Below are 20,012 nucleotides of genomic sequence, written 5' to 3' on the forward strand. Positions count from 1 at the left end.
GATACTCAGCAAGTTTTCCAAATGCTCAGCAAACGTCTGCGCCAAGACGTGGCGACGAGGTGGAACACTTGGACACTTTTTTGCATCCTGCGCATCACATTCTTCATAAATTTTATAAGTCCATTATAATTGTGTTATCCTCTTTCATTGTTGTGTTGTGTAAATTGCGTCAACACAACATCCATTGAACGTTGTCTTGGGAGAGCGATCCCTCCTGTTGCTCTCCCTGAGGTTTCCTCCTATTTTTTTCTCCCTGTTAAAGGTTTTTTTTTTTTAGGGAGTTGTTCCTTATCCGATGAGAGGGTCTATGGACAGGATGTTGTGTTGCTGTAAAGCCCACTGAGGCACATTTGTAACTTGTGATATTGGGCTATAGAAATAAAATTGATTTGATTTGAGAGGCTACTGGAGCAGAAGCGATTGGTTTCATCATATGGAGCTGACCACGACCTGCCAGCGACCCTGACAGCCAACCAGTGGGATTTGCTGGAGAAACCCATCGATGTTCTGGCACCATTTGAAGAACTGACCAGACAAATTAGCTCCTCCACCTCCTCTGCGACTGAAGTTACCCCTCGGTCACGGTGTCGGTACTTGATCTACTCGCCCTACCGGATGTGCTCGGGGTCCTGCGACTACGGATGACATCACTACTTCACGCATTACGATTGGGTAGGGGCTAGTTCAGTTTAGGACCAGCGGGGAAAAGTTCGCTCGTCCAGGACACCCCCCTCCCCCCCAGAAGCTGCGGCCTCGCACCTTTACTAACCAACTCTATGTCAACGTGGATTGTAAAAAAAACACACAGCTAAATATCTGTGAATGTTCTCATTCATCCAGGTCATGGTTATCCAAAGGAGTTGAATCAAGTGCAACTGCACTTGGCATATATATCCTCTCATCCAAGAGGCTTAGGAAACCTCTTGGATCCTAAGCCTCTTGGATGTGGATGAGAGGCAAAACGTCTTCACGGATATATACCAAGTCCAGTTGCACTTGATTCAACTCCTTTGGATACACAGCTAAATGATTATAAAGCTAGCTAGCAACATAATCCGTGACGTCATATGCAGTCGAAGGACCCCGAGTCGACATTGTACCCGAGCAGAAATTAAACACACTCAGGTGCTAAAACGGCTGCTTCTTGGGAGAACCAGGAGGACACGGGTATAAAAACTACCCTTCTAGAGGCTGTCAAGAAAAGATTCAGAACCATCGAGGACGAGCCATTGCATGCAGTTGCCCCTCTCTTGGACCCACGTTTCAAAGACAGGTATGGCTAATAGTATGCGTATTAAATGTAATAGTCCATATTATAATCAAAACTTAGAAATGGTGTTCTAGATATCTAGACATTGCATTATTATTTTATGCACATGCATGGTATGCCTTACTATATTGCATTAACTTATGTCTGTCACCATCAAGCGCTACTATGGAGGATGTTTATTTTTTAGACATATATTTATTTTTATGTTTTATTGTTATTTCAGATTATTTCATATATTTCACTAAATTGTGGCTGCACTTTGTTTTTTTAAAGGAATTGTTATTTATTCCTAGATTTATTTATTTGTGCTCTTTTTCAGTTATGACTGTCAAACTAGATAACAAAAAGTTCTATGGCATTCATTCTCTGTATGCATGTATGTATTTGTTCATGTTTTACAAAGGGTTTAACCTGAGCCAGGCCATACAACGATAGCAATCATCACATTCATACAGGGTTAGTAGTATACAACTGGTTTTATATACCTACACGTAGACATACAGTGGCTTGCAAAAGTATTCATACCCCTTGAACTTTTTCACATTTTGTCACATTTCGACCACAAACATAAATGTATTTTATTGGAATTTCATGTGAAAGACCAACACAAAGTGGCACACAATTGTGAAGTACAAAGAAAATTATACATGATTTTAATTTTTTTTTACAAATAAAAAACTGAAAAGTGCGGTGTGCGAAAGTATTCAGCCCCCCTGAGTCAATACTTTGTGGAACCGCCTTTTGCTGCAAGTCTTTTGGGGTATGTCTCTACCAGCTTTGCACATCTAGAGTCTGAAATTTTTGCCCATTCTTCTTTGCAAAACAGCTCAAGCTCAGTTAGATTAGATGGAGAGTGTTTGTGAACGGCAGTTTTCAGATCTTGCCAGATTCTCAATTGGATTTAGGTCTGGACTTTGACTGGGCCATTCTAACACATGAACATGTTTTGTTTTGAACCAGTCCATTGTAGCCCTGGCTTTATGTTTAGGGTCGTTGTCCTGCTGGAAGGTGAACCTCCGCCCCAGTCTCAAGTCTTTTGCAGACTCGCAACAGGTTTTCTCCCAAGATTGCCCTTTATTTGGCTCCATCCATCTTCCCATCAACTCTGACCATCTTCCCTGTCCCTGCTGAAGAGAAGCACCCCCAGAGCATGATGCTGCCACCACCATGTTTGACAGTGGGGATGGTGTGTTCAGAATGATGTGCAGTGTTAGTTTTCCGCCACACATAGCATTTTGCATTTAGGCCAAAAAGTTCAATTTTGGTCTCATCTGACCAGAGCACCTTCTTCCACGTTTGCTGTGTCCCCCACATGGCTTCTGGCAAACTGCAAAAGGGACTTCTTATGGTTTTCTTTTAACAATGGCTTTCTTCTTGCCACTCTTCCATAAAGGCCAGATTTGTGCAGTGCACGACCACTAGTTGTCCTGTGGACAGATTTCCCCACCTGAGCTGTGGATCTCTGCAGTTCGTCCAGAGTCACCATGGGCCTCTTGGCTGCATCTCTGATCAGTGCTCTGCTTGTTCGGCCTGTAAGTTTAGGTGGACGGCCGTGTCTTGGTAGGTTTGCAGTTGTGCCATACTCTTTCCATTTCTGGATGATGGATTGAACAGTGCACCGTGAGATGTTCAAAGCTTGGGAAATCTTTTTATAGCCTAACCTTGCTTTAAACTTCTCCACAACTTTATCCCTGACCTGTCTGGTGTGTTCCTTGGACTTCATGATGCTGTTTGCTCCCCAATATTCTCTTAACAAACCTCTGAACAGCTGTATTTGTACTGAGATTAGATTACACACAGGTTGACTCTATTTAGTCATTAGGTCAACATTCGATCATTCAGCAATCATCAGGCAACTTCTGAAGGCAATTGGTTGCACTCAGAGAAAAGGGGGCTGAATACTTTTGCACACCGTACTTCTCAGTTTATTATTTGTAAAAAAAATTAAAATCATGTATCATTTTCTTTGTACTTCACAATTGTGTGCCACTTTGTGTTGGTCTTTCACATAAAATGCCAATAAAATATATTTATTTTGTGGTCGTAACGTGACAAAATGTGGAAAAGTTCCAGGGGTATACTTTTGAAAGCCACTGTGTGTATGTGTGTGTGTATATATACTATACTATATATATATATATATATATATATATATATATATATATATATAATCCAGTGAGTCAAGTAAATTCTTTATGAGATAGTACAAGCCTGTTTCATGCCATAAGCAATCATCAGCTATATATATATATAAACGTATTGGTACTTGGTATCGGCAGATACACAAGTTCAGGTATTGGAATTGGTATGGAAAAAAATTGTATCGGAACGTCTCTAGTTGACATGTGAATGTACGTTTCAAATCAGTGGCACAAGAATGTGACTTTAATGTGCATTTCAAAAAAGCAGACCCTTAAGCTTGGCTAATGAAGTTGTTGAGTTGTTAAAAAAAATCAATCAATCAATCAACATCATCCTTTATGCTAGCCAGCGTGTTGTTCATTAATGCGAGCTTGATAAGTTCACGTTTTAGATCGGAGCCAATATTTACCCGATTTAAGTTGGAGAACATTTAGAGACTTTCTGCGCAGCTATGGAGGCTAAAGCTTATTTCTTGATCACAAGAGATTAGCCTGCAGCAATTGCTTATACAAGCCCAATGATGGCACTTTCCATTTCCGTTTCCATTTCTTCCGACTGTCCTCTGCATCTTCCTCTGTCACACCAACCACCTGCATGTCCTCTCTCACCACATCCATAAACCTCCTCTTTGATGATAATAATAATTAATTTAATGATGTGGCTTGTATAGATCCTTTGCAATTGAGCCATGTGCACCATTACTAAAATGTTGTGAACAGCTGTGCAATAAATCAATTAGTTTCATTAACTGATTATTGAAATCAGATTTATTTCTGAGTTTTCTGAGCTTTTATCCATTGTCATATCTAATATGACAGGGTGCTTATTCTTAGTGATTTTAATATTCATGCATGTTGCACTTCTCATTCCCTCACCTTTCATTTTTCAGATCTTACAGATCCTTTTAACCTCATTCAATCTATTAAAGGGGCCTCACATTCTAAAGGTCACACCTGAGACCTGGTACTCTCATCTGGTTTCTCTCCTGAATGTCTTGATCTGGCAGATATGCTTGTAACTGACCATAAAGCTGTTGTTTTTTAAGTTCCACTACAGCTCTCTATTCTGGACTCTATCCCTCTCACATTCTCAACACTGGTCCTGCAATTAAATTCTGTGATCTTTTTAATTCATCGTCCTTTAATTCCACTATATCTCCTTTCAATCCAGACGCACTGTTAAATTCAGTCAATGATCAATGCCTAGCCATCCTCAAACAAGTTGCACCGTTTAAAAATAGGAAACGGGGGCATCCGGCCAGGTAACGTAGCAGTCTATTCCATTGCCTACCAACACGGGGATTGCCGGTTCAAATCCCCGTGTTACCTCCAGCTTGGTCGGGTGTCCTTACACACGATTACCCGTGTCTGCAGGTGGGAAGCCGGATGTGAGGATGTGTCCTGGTCGCTGCACTAGCACCTCCTCTGGTTTTTTGGGGCGTTTGTTCAGGGGGGAGGGGGAACTAGGGGGAATAGTGCGATCCTCCCACACGCTACGTCCCCCTGGCGAAACTCCTCACTGTCAGTTGAAAAGAAGCGGCTGGCGACTCCACATGTATCAGAGGAAGCATGTGGTAGTCTAGAGCCCTCCCCAGATCGGCAGAGGGGGTGGAGCAGCGACCGGAACGCCTCAGAAAAGTGGGGTAATTGGCCAAGTCTAATTGAGGAGAAAAAAACTAGGAAACAAAAATCAAATAACCTCCCTGGGTGAATGATCACACTTGAGCCCTTAAAGACTGTAGAAAATCTTAACGACAATGGAAGTTCACCAAGTCCAAAATAGCACAAAACAAAAAAACAAATGTTAATTTATCAGAATGCAGTTAAGGATACAAGATTGGCTTACGTCTTTGAATTGATATCTAGAAATAACCACAATCCTAAAGTCCTCTTTAGGGTAACCGATTCTTTTATTAATGGTCCCTCCACTTCTTTTTCTGAACCTGATGGTTGAGTAAAAATTTCTCGCTCATTTTTTAAATAAGGTAGAGAATATCAGGTCCCAAATCCAGCCTGCATTCTTTCTATTCCCCATGTTCCTTGACGGCTCAATTGAGTTGTGGTGTCTCTTTAAGGCTCTATTTTTGGCCCCTTTTTGTTTTTTAGATACATGCTGCCTCTTGGCCAGGTTATTCAAAACCATGTGTTTTGCCATTTTTATGCTAGCGACACTCAGTTATACATGCCGTTAAAACCCATTGATTCTAGCAATTTAGTAAATCTCACAACTTGCCTCTCTAATATTAAATACTGGATGTCCCAAAACTTTATTAAATTTAATGATGATAAGTCTGAGGTCTGACTTCTGGGATAGGCTCCAGCATCCCTGCGACCCTGAGAACAGGATAAGCGGTTCAGATAATGGATGGAATGGATGTATGGAAGTCTGAGGTCATTCTGTTCGGTCCCCCAAATTCCATCAGCCCTTGGTGGTCTATCTAATAGTATTAAGCAGGCTGCTAGGAATCTAAGGGTAATATTTGATGCTAACCTCTGTTTTGATTATCAATTCAGTCTTGTTTCTTCCACCAAGATCATCTCAAATTATGACATTTTCATCAACTGCTGATCTACAAAAAGTTGTTCACGGTTTAATCTTGATTACTGCAACGCACTTAATTCGAGTATCAGCCGGGGCTCCCTCCACCATCGCCACTTGGTACAAAACACTGCTGCTTGGCTCCTTACTGGGACAAAGAGGCATGATCACGTCACCCCTGTGCTTGCCTCCCTACACTGGCTCCCTGTTAGATTTCGAACTGATTTTAAAATGTTATTGCTTGCTTAGGCCTCAAACGGTCTTGCTACATCTGTGATTTATTGACCTGGTATGTGCCCTCTCGACCATTAGGATCCGCATATGGAGCCCTGGTGGTTACTCCCAGGTCACGGTTTGTGTCAAAGGGTGATCAGGCTGTTGCTGCCCCCACAATATGGAACTCGGCTTACTCAACTCAAGACGCAATACGTCTCTAGCTTCTTTTAAATCTCTTCTTAAAACTTTTCTCTTTGTGAAAGCTTTTGTAAATGTTTGATACACGTTTTTCTGCTGTTTTTAATCCTGTTAGACGATTCAACCTAAAACTAACCTGTGATGCAATCAATGGTAACATCTGTCTCGCACAGCCCATCAATTCACCTGTTTAGTGCCTAACTAGTTTGTTGCGTCGCTAGATTATTTAATTCTTTGCCCATCAGCCGGATGTGCTCTCGTGAAGTTCCCTAACGTTGTGCTAGCAAGCTAGCGCAGCCGCTAATAACTGTCACGTTAGCATTTACGCTAGCCAAGCGCGCCGTTCATTGCAAATCTGAACGTAGACCGCTAGCCGGCTAACTAGCTAGTATGTCGTTGGCTAACTGCGGCCTTGCAGGCGCAGCCGCTTTTCGCCACTGCTGCTTCTTACCGGTGCTGTGTCCCGGGCGGTCAAGCTTGAGAATATCCCTAAGATGCTGGGTGGCACCTTCAATATCCATGTTGGCGTTGGAAGCCATGGGTTCGGGGAAGGGGGAAACTGGGCTCCTTCAGAAAATGTTTTGACGCGATGCCGCCAGCGCTCACTTCGCGTTCACCCTGAGCAACCCGTCCAAACTTCCGCTGCGTCCCGCGCAATGTCTTCCGGATCCTCAGTCAGTCTTTCGTTCCTAGGCCGTCCTTCTTACCTGCAGTTTTTTTTTTTTTTGCTGAACTAAATCACAGCATTCATGCCATATATATAATACAATCAAGATTCCCACATATTCCCATATAATTACGGATTCATCACGGGGCCCTACCGTCAACCTGATTAACCCGCGACATGATTCACCATTCCAATGATGAACCACTCAAGTACAACCGTATCTCGTTAATGATTTATTTCTATTTCTGAAGCGGTTAATGTCTTCATAATAACTAATAGTTCCCTCTAAGAGATGTTCAAATATCACTCCTATCCTAAATTGGCAGGTTACTGTAGCTGTAAGATTCTATCTCTAACACTAACAATAAATTCTGACTTGGTACTTATGAGAACCAAAGCACTGATCCAAGCAAAAACGGTTCATCAAAACGTTTGACTGATACAACCAGCTGTGTAACTGCTTGGTTGGAACAAGACTATTGGTTGACTAATAGAATCAGGTGTGTAACTGCTTGGTTGGAACAAAGACCTGCACCCACAACGACCCTTTCTGGATCATGTTGCCCAGCCCTGATAATGCAATAGTACTGCCATAGCCACCTCAATACTCATTCTTCCTACAAACCAGCTGCTAATGATTATAATGCATAGCTTGGTACAACACGTTTGGATGCAAAAACTTAGATGACAGAGAACGAGGGACAGGGAGAGCAGATAACCAGACAAGGAATCATACATTGAAGAGGACCAAGCTAACGTCATTAAGAAAAAGTCCAGGTTTTATTGTGTATTGTGGCTGCAGTATCCATGTTTACTGCCAGAAAGAAATTAGAGAGAGGGACAGTCAGAGAGACGAAAGAGAGAGAACCGGATAAGCTCCAATCACACAGCATGGGCAAATTTCATGATTCTTTGGTTTGCTAGTGCAAAACCTGACATGAAAGCATGAATCATGGAATATTTAACCATCTTTTAAAAGAAATTATTCGTAGAACACACAAACGCAAGCTAAAACCAACACAAAGGGGGCATCTAAAATAAAGTAAAACACAAGAAGCAGAAAGTAAAGAGCCGATTCTGAATCTGAACATGGATCTACACCAGTCAACAGTAGTGCTATCAGAACTGAGTCGAGAGCAGTGGCGCCATCAACAGTAGAGTAGAGCAGTCAAGAAGAATGGATTAGCATTAGCGTAGAGTAGAATGGGTGGGAGTTAATGGCATCAGTAAGCTGGTAAGTGCCTTCCTGGTCTGGCTTGAGTGTAGATACTGTAATGGGGCGCCCAGCGTCATGCAGATCAGTGGTGGGGCAGACAGGGGCATCTGATTGGTCAGTTGACTCTCAGCAAAGAAACACTTTGCATTTCTACTGGTTGGGGTGGTTTGAAAACCCACCCACATGAGGTTCTGTGATTGACATCTAGAATCCGGTGTTTGTCAAACAGGTGTGAATGAGACAGGAGGAGGGAGGGACGAGTGTCCTTTCTTCTCCTCATCTTCCACTCCTCCTTCCTTTTTCACACTGCACTCTCCAACATGGCTGCCCCTGCCCACCAGAGAAAGGAGAGGCTTTAGCCGAAGTTGTGGAGCGCCAGCCTGAACATGTCATTGGTGCACACCCACGCATCATTAATGTTCTTCAGGATGAAACTCTGGTGGAATCCCATAATTGGGTCTTCATCTGCCTGCAAACACATACAAACACACAAAAACAGGAATGGTTTGTATCAAACTCAGCAGAACAATGGTTTACTTTTAACTCGCCTGATGGAAAATTAACACACTGCTCTCATGGGCCACCGATTCCTAATATTCCTGAACAAAAATAGCATACATCCCTTGACGAGACCATGTATTTCCATGCAAACATAGGACATTTGTGAGTCAACAGTTACTTAGCTATTGCGTAGTCAAACTAAAATTGTCTATGCAGTGAAAGAACAAGCAACAGAATAAGCGTTGAAAATGGAAGACAGAAGTGTTAATTTTGTATCTACTGTGCGACTTACCCTTAGCTGTCCTACAACCATACTCAAGATGCAGCAGTCTGGGGTGGGCTGGTGGTCCTGCGCTGTTATACTATGGGCTATTTTTGTGAAGGGGAGGCTCTGGAACAGAGATGGAGAAACGTACATAACAAATACTGAAGATTGGTATGACCGGATGGTGGACATGACATTAAAAAAAAATTTTTAAAAAGGAAGAGGCAGAAAAAATACGAGATCAGAATCCTGAAACCAAGTTCAACTGGAAAAACATTTGCACTCAGACTTCTAAACATAATGCAGTAGTGCTTGAGGCATTACATTGTGTGCATCACCATCTACAGAAGCGTAAGTTACTGCTAGATAGGGTAAATTGTCAGGGATGTTGTCACGCATCGTATTGTCAGCAATTCAGTTTTCAAGGAGACCCATCAAATTTGTATCTCATAGAAGGTATCCACTTGATATTTGATGCGCTGATATATCACTTCTGCTTACAAATACAAGCCATCATCTGCTTTCTGTAACCCACTGTATTTTTGTAGTTCAGTGGGTAAAAGCAAGGCACTAGCAGCCTGCATCAGGAATTTGGTCCCTACTTGAGCCATTCAAACTAAAAATCTAGACACGTTTTAAGCCATGTTATATGTTAATGAAACAGTAAGTCATCAAACAAACTTACAGAGAGTTTTTCAACAATTGCTCTTTTTCCCTGGAACTGCTGTCCCTCCCATGTAAGGCATGATGCATCAATCTGGATTGTGCAAAGGAAGGAGATAGACAGGGGGAAGAGAAAGTAAGCTGCAAAAGGATGAATGTTGAGACACATCAACTTTTTAACCACACAAGCCCTATATTTAATTTGACTTTTTCCTCTTCTTCAATTTTTCAATCTCCAAAGTGTTATCATTTCAGGGCTCTCAGATTACATACAGATCCATTTATTTGCTATCTATGATGAAAATTAACAGGGTTTCTGCATCCTCTTTGCAAAACAATCTGCTTTTTTATAAAAATAGATTGAGTAATATTTGTAGAAATTACACACAAGTTAATAAATTGTAACTGAACAGTAAAATCTGAAGGGCACAGAAGAGGACTGGTACATAGTGTGAGATGAGTTTTATCATATTTATCTTGTAACTACCCATTGAAATGAACACTTAGCACTGGTTTGAAAGGCCCTGTATGTTGGGAGTAGATAGGTTGTGTGTATATCAAACAGTTTGTAAGAACGGTCCAGAGCCATATAACTAAAAAGGCACCAATATGCCTTGCATAATAACATTAACAACAATGTGAATGACAAACTGGTAATAGGACAAAGATTTACCAGTCACAACAAAGCAATAGCGATTGTATGTGATTATCTAATAAGAAAGCCATGTTATTCTTGTCATTGTGCAGTTGTTTGGTAACAATGAAATGTGTTCTCTGCATTTAACCCATCCTATTGTATAGCTGCAGTGAGCAGCTGCAGCGCCCAAGGACCAACTCCAGTTCTTCTTTCCATTGCCTTGCTCAGGGGCACAGACAGGAGTATTAACCCTAACATGCATGTCTTTTTGATGGTGGGAGGAAACCGGAGCACCCAGTGGAAACCCACGCAGACACGGGGAGAACATGCAAACTCCACACAGGATGGACCTGGGACGGCGGCATAATAAGCACCAGAGATGACACCAACACATCCATGACACCTACGACGGGGTATTCACATAATACTTATGCACAGGATTAATACAGATATAAAAATAAAAAAGTTAAAGGATTTTAAGGACTTTCTCAAGCACCTTTTTCCCCATGTTCAAAAACCAGGCAAAAAAATAATTTTCAGATGAAATTATTAAATTCACGTCAGTGATGGTTTTTTTTTAAAAATTCGTCTATAATAACAATTGCATAGTTCACATTTTGCCGCAGCCTCACCCAGTACCGTCCATGCAGTGTCTTTGTCCACGTCTAAGTTTTGTCTTCGTTTGATGGCTGGGAGAGCTGGCGCTGGATCAGCTGGGAGAGCGGGGCAGGCTAAGCTAACTGGTTGCCCATGCAGACCGCCAGTTCCAATAACACCGAGGGCGGTCTGGCAGCGGCCTCACCTGGCGTTGGCCGTGGTATTTCTGATGTCGTCGTGAGGAGAGGTGTGTCGAGGGTGTCTGGCTGGGGGAGCTGGTGCTGGATCAGCTAGGAGAGCTTGGTCTGCTTCGTCCAGTGGGCCCGGGGACCACGGCCCTTGCCTGGAGCTGCGCCTGAAGAGGAAACATCGAGAGCGTCCTGACAGGACACAGAAGCGGGGCGGACTAAGCTAACTGCTAGCCCATGCAGACCGGCGGTTCCGACAGTCATCCTGGCTGGCGTTCGTTCCCTTGGACAGTGATTTTTTTTTTGTTTAGTTTGGATGTGTTAGCTTGGATATGTGTGTTCTTGGAGTTTTTGGATGTGATTTTGTCTTTGTGTTGTACTGCTGTGGGCTGGGGAAACAGCATTTCGTTTCATTTCATGTGCATGAAGTGAAATGACAAAGTGTTCCTGATCCCTGATAGTATAGAGAATGGTTAATTATGCACATGGAATCGATTTATATTGGGATTTGTCGGCATGACGTTTTAAAGATATGTGCAGATTTTTCCATAGCGTCACACGTGTGACACTATGGAAAAATGTGCACATATCTGCACAGTGTTTCCACAGTACGTCTGTGTTCGACATGAGCCTGCCAGTTCTGTTTTTTTCTCCTTTAAAGATCTTCTGAGGCTGTCAAGTCTACGTATGTGAAAGCATTTTTGATTCAATTTACGGCGATTTTATTTCAAGCAAACACTAGTTTCTATGTTATCCGGCTCCGCATTCCTTAATTTGATTGATTACGCCCCGCGAGATGGCAGCACCTGCAGGATTCTATCTCGTTCTAACTCGCGCTCAAGAATGATCAGAATCAGAATCACTTTGTCATTTCATTTCATGCACTTGCGCACGTGAAATGAAACGAAACATCGCTTCCCCCAGCCCACAGCAGTGCAACACAAAGACAAAAACACATATCCAAAAACTACAAGAACACCGTGTATCCAAAGTAACACATATGTCTAAAAAAAAAAAATCACTGTTCAGGAGAACGAACGCCAGCCAGGGTGACTGTCGGAACTTCCGGTCTGCATGGGCTAGCAGTTAGCTTAGCCCGCCCCGCTTCCACGTCCTGTCAGGCCATCCTCGGTGTTTCCTCTTTGAGTGCAGCTCCGGTCAGGGCCGTGGTCCTTGGGCCCACTAGACACAGCAGACCAGGCTCTCCAAGCCGATCCAATGCCAGCTCTCCCAGCCAGACACCTTCGACACACCTCCATGCACTCCACATGACGACACTAAAAACACAGTCAAGGATAGGCGAGGCCACCGCCAGACCGCCCTCGGTGTTATCGGAACTGCCAGTCTGCGTGGGCTAGCAGTTAGCTTAGCCTGCCCTGCTTCCGTGTCCTGTCAGACCACCCTTGGTGTTACCTTTTCGGGCACAGCTCCAGGCAGGGCCATGGTCCCCGGGCCCACGGGACGCAGCAGACCAAGCTCTCCCAGCCGATCCAGCGCCAGCTCTCCCAGTCATCAAACAAATACACACTTAGACGCAGACATGGACAAAGGCACTGCATGGACGGTACTGGGTGAGGCCGCCGCAAACATGAATTCGCACCGCCATCTTCCCACACCGGAAGCAGAATGATGCAGTGCAAACAACCACCCAACACCCCGTCATGCCTCACACGCACAGGCTACAAACACATACAAAGATGGTCACACACGCAGTGAAAGAGAGCTTTACAATGTGTATTGCCACTATAGGAATTTCACACTTCCGTTGTAAGGTGCAGAATGGTCTGAAAACGTCACTGTTGTCGTCATTTTTATATAAGGCATGAGTGGCTGAAAATGGAATTAACATGCAGATTAGCACAATGGAGTATGACTGCAGATGCCACTGGCAAGAGATAGACATGTGAACTTCTCTGTGAGACAGAACTTATGAATTGAGAGGAAGGGAAAACATGCAAAACTTTGACACCACAAAACAAACTAGGCTAATGAAAAACAGCACATAATCTTTTGTGGCTTTAGAGGAGTAGAGTGACATTTTTGGTCATTTTAAACTGTTTTTCTAATGCAGCTATTATGTAAATCAACTACGTATACGACCCCACAATACCCAGACATCAAAACCTGCTCTTCGAAAAAACAGAGCAATATATCCTCAGGGATTAAAATGCAAAAAAAAAATCTCTAGACTGAAACTCTGTCATGACAAGTTGCCCTTTATGTTTTTCTGAATCGTCAAGCTTATAAGACTTGGAAGCACCTATATTCATTTATTGTAATCCATCCATCCATCGATTATTCAAACCGTTTATCCTGCTCTCAGGGTCGCTGGAGCCTATCCCAGCAGTCACTGGGCAGCAGGCGGGGAGACACCCTGGACAGGCCACCAGGCCATCACAGGGCCCACAGCCACACCCCCTGCCCACACACACACACACACACACACACACACACACACACACACACACACACACACACACACACACACACACACACACACACACACACCTACACCTAGGGACAATTTAGTACGGTCGGTTCACCTGACCTACATGTCTTTGGACGGTGGGAGGAAACCGGAGCACCCGGAAGAAAACCACACAGACACAGGGAGAACATGCAAACTCCACACAGAGGACGACCTGGGATGACCCCAAGGTTTGACTACCCCGGGGCTCGGACCCAGGACCTTCTTGCTGTGAGGCGACCGCGCTAACCACTGTGCCACCGTGCCGCCCCTATTTTAATAGTCTATTAATTTGAATAAACCTACCCGTGCATTGTTCTTTTTCAGCCTGATTTGGACAGTGGAATACAACGGCAAGATAGGATGCATTGGGTCCGCGGTGGTGTAGCGGTCTAAGCATCGGCTTTGTGTCGATGCAGTTGCCCACTGGGGACCGGGGTTCGCGCCTCGGTCTCGTCAGATCCGACAATGGCCGGATTCGATGAAGCAGTAATAATTGGCAACGCTGTCTTCGGGAGGGGGGCGGAGTCGGCTTGTGTTCATCACATGAATGCGTCTCTGTGTGTGTGGGAAAAAGCAGTGGTTCGGCCTGGACTCGCCTTGTCACGAAAGTGGCGAGGCGTCTCCTTCGAGACTGCCGGCCGGAGAGATGCAGTTGGCAAACGCATACAGTATGAGGGTGGATGTTTGAACTAGAATAGGGAGCGATTGGCCACTAAATTGGGAGAAAAAAAAAGAAGGGAAAAATCAGAAATAAATTTAGAAAAAAAAAAGATAGGATGCATTGCTTATTCATACAACAGACTTACAGATCATCAGTTGTAGGCCAATATATAAGAGATGAGATGGCCTGCTTCACATGGCATTGGGTTTGATAATGAGATATTTGTTTATGTTAGATGAGAACCTTTGTATTGAAAATGCGATACAGAGATCATTTCTCTATGGGTGGTTGAACAAACTGGATTGCCTTGGCTTGATCTGTAGAGGAAATGATCTGTAAACCTTTTCCCCTGTAAATTTATTATTAGACAAGTGAGTGAGCGAATTGCCAATTATAGCTAAGGAAAATCAAATAACTAATATAATGGACAGGAAATAGCTTAAAGAAATTTCTTTAAGGAAACTCACCAGTTAAATGCCCTGACAACATTGGTAGATAACCCAAATTTATCAGTGGAGGGTGCAGGACTAAATTTCAAGACATGGCAAGAATGGGAACTTTGAAATGTCTAAATTTTTAAGCGCTTGGTACAATATACCTACCAAGGATTTTTACAAACACTAGCCACTATATGTACAAGAAAACAAATACTCTCAATTTCTCAGATGATTCTCATTTGTTAGAAAGATTTTTTTCTGGACCATCAAAAGCATGAACGTTCTGTATCAAAAATTCTATTGAGTTACAGAAATTGAACTTGGATTGACTTGTACGATTGAGAACATCTTGTTGTACACTGCTTAATGTGGGAATAGATAAAGAAACATGGGAAGAAATTCTGCTATTGCCTTCCAGAATATCAACATGCAATAGATATAGGGAGATGCAATATGATATTTTATATAATGTATATATATCTCCATATATTTATGGAGATATGTAGACATACAAGTATGCAACAAGTGTACAACAAGAGCTTCTCCAAATTGTCCTAAATCCAAAACATTTCGTGGAACCAGACTACATTGTCTTTGGGAGTGCAAACAAATTAAATTCTTCTGGAAGGCAATATGTAAAGAAATAAGTCAGCCCACTTTTATGCTTAGTAGGAAGCATTACCAGATTCTCTGAATTTACACGAAAAAAAACCCTTCAATTTCGCTTAAAGTTGGTTAGAAAGGCTATAATGACGAAGTGGGTTGGGGACAATTCTCCTTCTGTTCAACTGTGAAAATCTCTGATATCTGATGTTGTCCCTGATATCTGAAGTTGTGATACCTTATTGGTGGGAGAACTCCTCTTTTCGTAAAAAAAAAAAAAAAATGGGAGAAACCGCTGAATCTTCAAGTAATTAAGCACAGTTTGGCATGAAGATAATTGACTTAGCTGAGGGATGGTCCTGTTTATGTACAATCCCATGGTTTAACACTTCTGTGCTCTGGTGACTAGATGAATGCAGTACGAGGTTTCCTGGACCTATTATACAACATTTTGTATACGCTACTTAGTTGTTATTGATGTTATTTTCTTTTTGAAAATCAAAATCAATAAAAATAATATTTTTAAAAATGTGATGCAGAACATTAAGTTAATAAGATTTTTTTTTTAAATTGTTTTTTCTGATTTGATTTTAGAAATGCCAAATCAGGATGCTGCTGCAACCTAGTGGAGAATTCGGTCTAGTCTGAAATCTAGTCTAGTCTGTGGTTCACCATCACACCTTTCTCATTAACACCATATTAGCTTACCTTAGTATTTTATTTTATTTTAGAATAAGGTGTTACCATAATTATTAATTTGGTGTTAAAAACAAAATCCCCACATGCAGTTTTTTTTTTTTTTTGCTCAGGCTGAGTTAAGTTCAAATGCAGGAACTTTTGAGGCGTCGCTTCTAATTCTAACACAATTTGCAATTGTAAAAGTTTGGGAGAATTTGTTAGCTCAGTGGACACTGTATTATTATCTGTCATTATCATCTAGAGGGTGCAAAGTTAATTCCTCAAGTGTCACTTAAAAAAGCATGGTAAGCATCTCAATCTTGAAGCGCCTTGATTTAGCCCTTTTGAGCACAGAGCAAGTTTATACACGAGCCAAAAATCCTCAGACAATTCATGCTTCCTCTACAAATTATTCTCAAACCATTACACAGGTGAGCACTGGTCAAAACATTGAAAAAGATATCTGAAGTCCTCAACAGATACAAATTTTACATCCATCCATTATCCAAACCGCTTATCCTGCTCTCAGGGTCGCGGGGATGCTGGAGCCTATCCCAGCAGTCATTGGGCGGCAGGCGGGGAGACACCCTGGACAGGCCACAAGGCCATCACAGGGCACAAATTTTACATAGCAGATACAAAAACATTTAACACTAAAATTAGAGTTCAACATTTTGTGAACATTTAGTTCTGTCGTACTCACATATATTGATCCGAGCTGTGTTCTGTCAGTGTCAAACAACTGGTAATAGTGTTGCACAAAGCTGGATCCTATCTGCTCCCACAGAGGCTTGTCCCCCATTCTGAATCACCCTGCAACACGCACTGAAAAGGGAGAGGAAAAAAGGAAAGGTGCGCAGCGATGTTAGAAAGAGATGTAATGGATCAGAAAATGAAAGCTAGAAGTTGACATAAAGGGAAAAGGCTCTGTCCATGACTGGTGTTAATAATAATAATAAATTCAGATGTTGGGAAAACAGGATCGTGAATGTTGGTTATAAAATTTGGTTTCTTTTAGACTAGGGCAACGGTTCTCAATCAGGTCCTCGGGTACCTCCAGTACTGCTGGTTTTCTATTTTGTCAGGTAATTAATTACATTCACCTGTTGTTCCAGTTATTCTGCCTTCAATCTGGGAGGTTTTAGACCTGTAACAACAGGGGACTGTAACTACCTGGCAGAATAGAAACCAGCAGTACTGACGGTGGTACTCATGACTGGACTGAGAACCACTGAAGACAATAGTCTCATATGTAAGAGGTAATACCCAACAGTGGACTTAAGTAGCCTATGCAAATACACTGCACTATTTATTTCTATATGTACAAGTCACCAGAAAACATGACTGGGGCCGCTGGAAAATGTTTTTCAGCAAGAACATTATTAGAATTACGCCCGTAAAACAAAATTAGTCTGGCATGTCCGCAACAGGTGTGCAAAGACAACTTCACACCAGAGAAAATCATAGTATGTTAGTTAGGGGGGTTTCTGATGCATTGCATGTGGTGCTGAGGTGTTCTGTTGTTATGGGTCATCTTGGCCGGTTTTGGCGGCAGTAACAGTGCAAATCGTTCATTCATCTATTAGCCAAGTCAAGTCAAGTTTATTTGTATAGTCCAGATTCACAAGGTAGTCCTGAAGGGCTTTACAAATCAGTACAATAGACGACAGTATATGACATATGACACCCTCTATCCTTGGACCCTAAACCTGAATAAGGAAAAACTCCACAAGAAAAACCTTGGAAAGAAATATGGGCGAAACCTCGGGAAGAGCAACAGAGGAGGGATCCGTCGTCCAGGGTGGGCAGACATGCAATAGGTGTCAAATGCACAAAATACACAAAAATAACAGAATTACAATGCAACGTCATAGATTACACAGAGCAAGGTAATGTAGAATATATAGTTAATGCATAAAATGTGCTGGGTAGTACATTTAGTAAACAACTAATCTATATCAAATCAACTGCTATCCATGCCCCTTCAATCTAATTTAGGGTTGGGTGGGGGGCTGGAGTCGATCCCAACAGGCATTCGGGTCAGAGGGCAAGGGAAGCAACCTTGCCTTCTTGCCCTCACCAGCCCTCGAGTTCGTACACACGGTCACAACCGAAATTCATAGAATCCAGTTCCCCTAATACGCCAACCTTTGAACCGCGGGGAGAGGTTTGAGTAGCCCGACGAAACCCACGGAGCCACCGGGAGAACACGCAAACTCCATGCAGACGGAGATGGAGCCTACGACCCACCTGCTGAGGGCGTACGGCGCTGGCCACTGAACCCAACGTGCCGCACGCCCAGGACAAGTCAGGCGCTTCCCGATAAACGTCGCATTGTGCGAGAGCCGTCCGGGGTTTGCGCGTTAACCCGGTGTGACTGTTCCCGCTCCGACACGACTTTATCTCGAGGGGGAAAAAACTCCACTCCGTAGCCATTTAATAATGACACGGCTGACTCCCGAAACGCCCATTAACTCCAGAAAGTGGCCCGAAATCCCTTTGTGACTGTGTGAGAGGCGGTATGCAGAGCGGCTGGCTGTTACTAGCTCGTTAGCCAACTAGCTGCTCGTAGCGTGTTAGCCGGCGTGCCGCCGCTGATTTAGCTCGAGCTGGCTATCAATGGCACTTCAGACAACCTGCCATTCCGCTAAGCTACGGCGTGCACACGCCAGATAAGCACGTTTCCAGCGGCTGTCTAACTGCTTGCCTCGCTTGTGGGTTTTTCACCCCGGCTCTAAAAATACCCCACCCGCTCCGAGCGTTAGTGTCTGCCCCCCCTTTTCTGCCCCAGGTTCCCTCTCTCTCCTCCGGGCCGTGCCCGTCGCCCGGGCACCCCGTCGCAGGGTTCCGTGCATAGGCGTGCCCCCCACGCTCCTACCGGGCAAATCTGCCGAGCGGCTTTACGCCGGTCTCGCACTCCTTCAAACACAAGAGGAAACTTTGGCCGTTGCCGCAGGAGCGTGTACTCATTCACCCTTCCGCTAATGGTTCCGATAATTCTGAGATACTTACCGCGGACCAACACAGCTCGGCTGCCCGTTATAGCAATTAGACAGTCCAGTGTCTGGTCCGCTTACGGAAATACGCCGAGACGCAATGAGCCCGGTGGTGCTCGGGGATTGTAGTTTTCTTGCCGACTGCGTCGCCTGATGTCACCGATACACTACGCTGGTAGTATTAGCAGCGCAATGGCCTCGAAATTATGCGTGGCACATATCCAGCCAAGAAGACACTAGACAGATGTAAAACTGATAGTGAATATTCTCGTCAGTTTTGTGAACTAGGAGAAGGAACAATCTGTCATTTGTTTTATCACTGTAGGCGTACCAGAATATTTTTGGGTGGATGTTCGGCATTATATAAGGAAAACTGGACAAACGATCCACTTTCAGGATAAAGATGTTTTTATTTGTCTTGAAGATAATGAGCTGGGAAGAGATATTGTTTTCTTGACGCAGTTAATTTTATTATTGGGGAAATTCCACGTTCATAAGAAGAGATAGACGGACCCCAAACCAAATTTTGGACATTTTCATCCAAGAACTGCACCTTTATGGCACCACAATAAGAGAACTTAAAAGCAAGAAGGCAATGAGAACTAATTGTGTTTTGGATAAATTTCTTATAGACTGACAACACTTTATTTTGAAGAAAAGAGTATTATTTTCTCATATACTATATACATATATATTTTTAATTTTCTCCTTTTGTTTGGTGTACGCACCCCTGGCATAAACAGTTTGTCTTGTTCATAATGTAATGTACATGTGTTTTGTACAATAAAGACAAAAAAGTAGTGTAATTGCTGAATAGTAATCATAACATTAATGTGCTTTAAGAAGCAGTAGCAGTGCATTTGCTAAATACCGATTAAGAACAAGACGTTCACCATGAAATACTTCTGTGCAGACGACAAATCAGCAGAATGGGGAGAATGTTTTTGTTTTTGCCTCACTTTGCTTAGAGCAAAGTTGGGATACTTTACACCATATCCCAGTAAATGATGCGCACACCCCGCCTCATGAGGCGATCTAACAGCATCTCAAGCCATGTCTTTTGTTTTAG

At 43.0% G+C, this 20,012-nt stretch overlaps 2 protein-coding genes across 4 annotated transcripts in view; both read right to left on the bottom strand.

Annotated features, from left to right (window-relative positions):
- edc4 (enhancer of mRNA decapping 4) overlaps positions 1-6,987 on the bottom strand; it is an 89,535-nt gene extending 82,548 nt beyond the window's left edge. For all 3 annotated transcript variants that reach the window (XM_056281483.1, XM_056281482.1, XM_056281481.1), the window contains exon 1: positions 6,816-6,987. In XM_056281483.1, the coding sequence (XP_056137458.1) occupies positions 6,816-6,903 (88 nt within the window). In that variant the 5' untranslated portion in view covers positions 6,904-6,987. The remainder of the gene's footprint in view (positions 1-6,815) is intronic.
- Positions 6,988-7,793: 806 nt separating this feature from the next.
- nutf2 (nuclear transport factor 2) lies at positions 7,794-19,068 on the bottom strand. Its single transcript, XM_056282036.1, has 5 exons — positions 18,960-19,068; positions 16,651-16,772; positions 9,699-9,770; positions 9,041-9,139; positions 7,794-8,716 (listed from the first exon to the last, which is right to left on the bottom strand). Exons 2-5 carry the CDS (start codon positions 16,747-16,749, stop codon positions 8,603-8,605), a joined length of 384 nt encoding a protein of 127 aa, XP_056138011.1. The 5' UTR covers positions 16,750-16,772; positions 18,960-19,068; the 3' UTR covers positions 7,794-8,602.
- Positions 19,069-20,012: the final 944 nt, after the last annotated feature.

This window comes from Lampris incognitus, chromosome 6 (assembly GCF_029633865.1).
Source record: "Lampris incognitus isolate fLamInc1 chromosome 6, fLamInc1.hap2, whole genome shotgun sequence".
Lineage (NCBI taxonomy): Eukaryota > Metazoa > Chordata > Actinopteri > Lampriformes > Lampridae > Lampris > Lampris incognitus.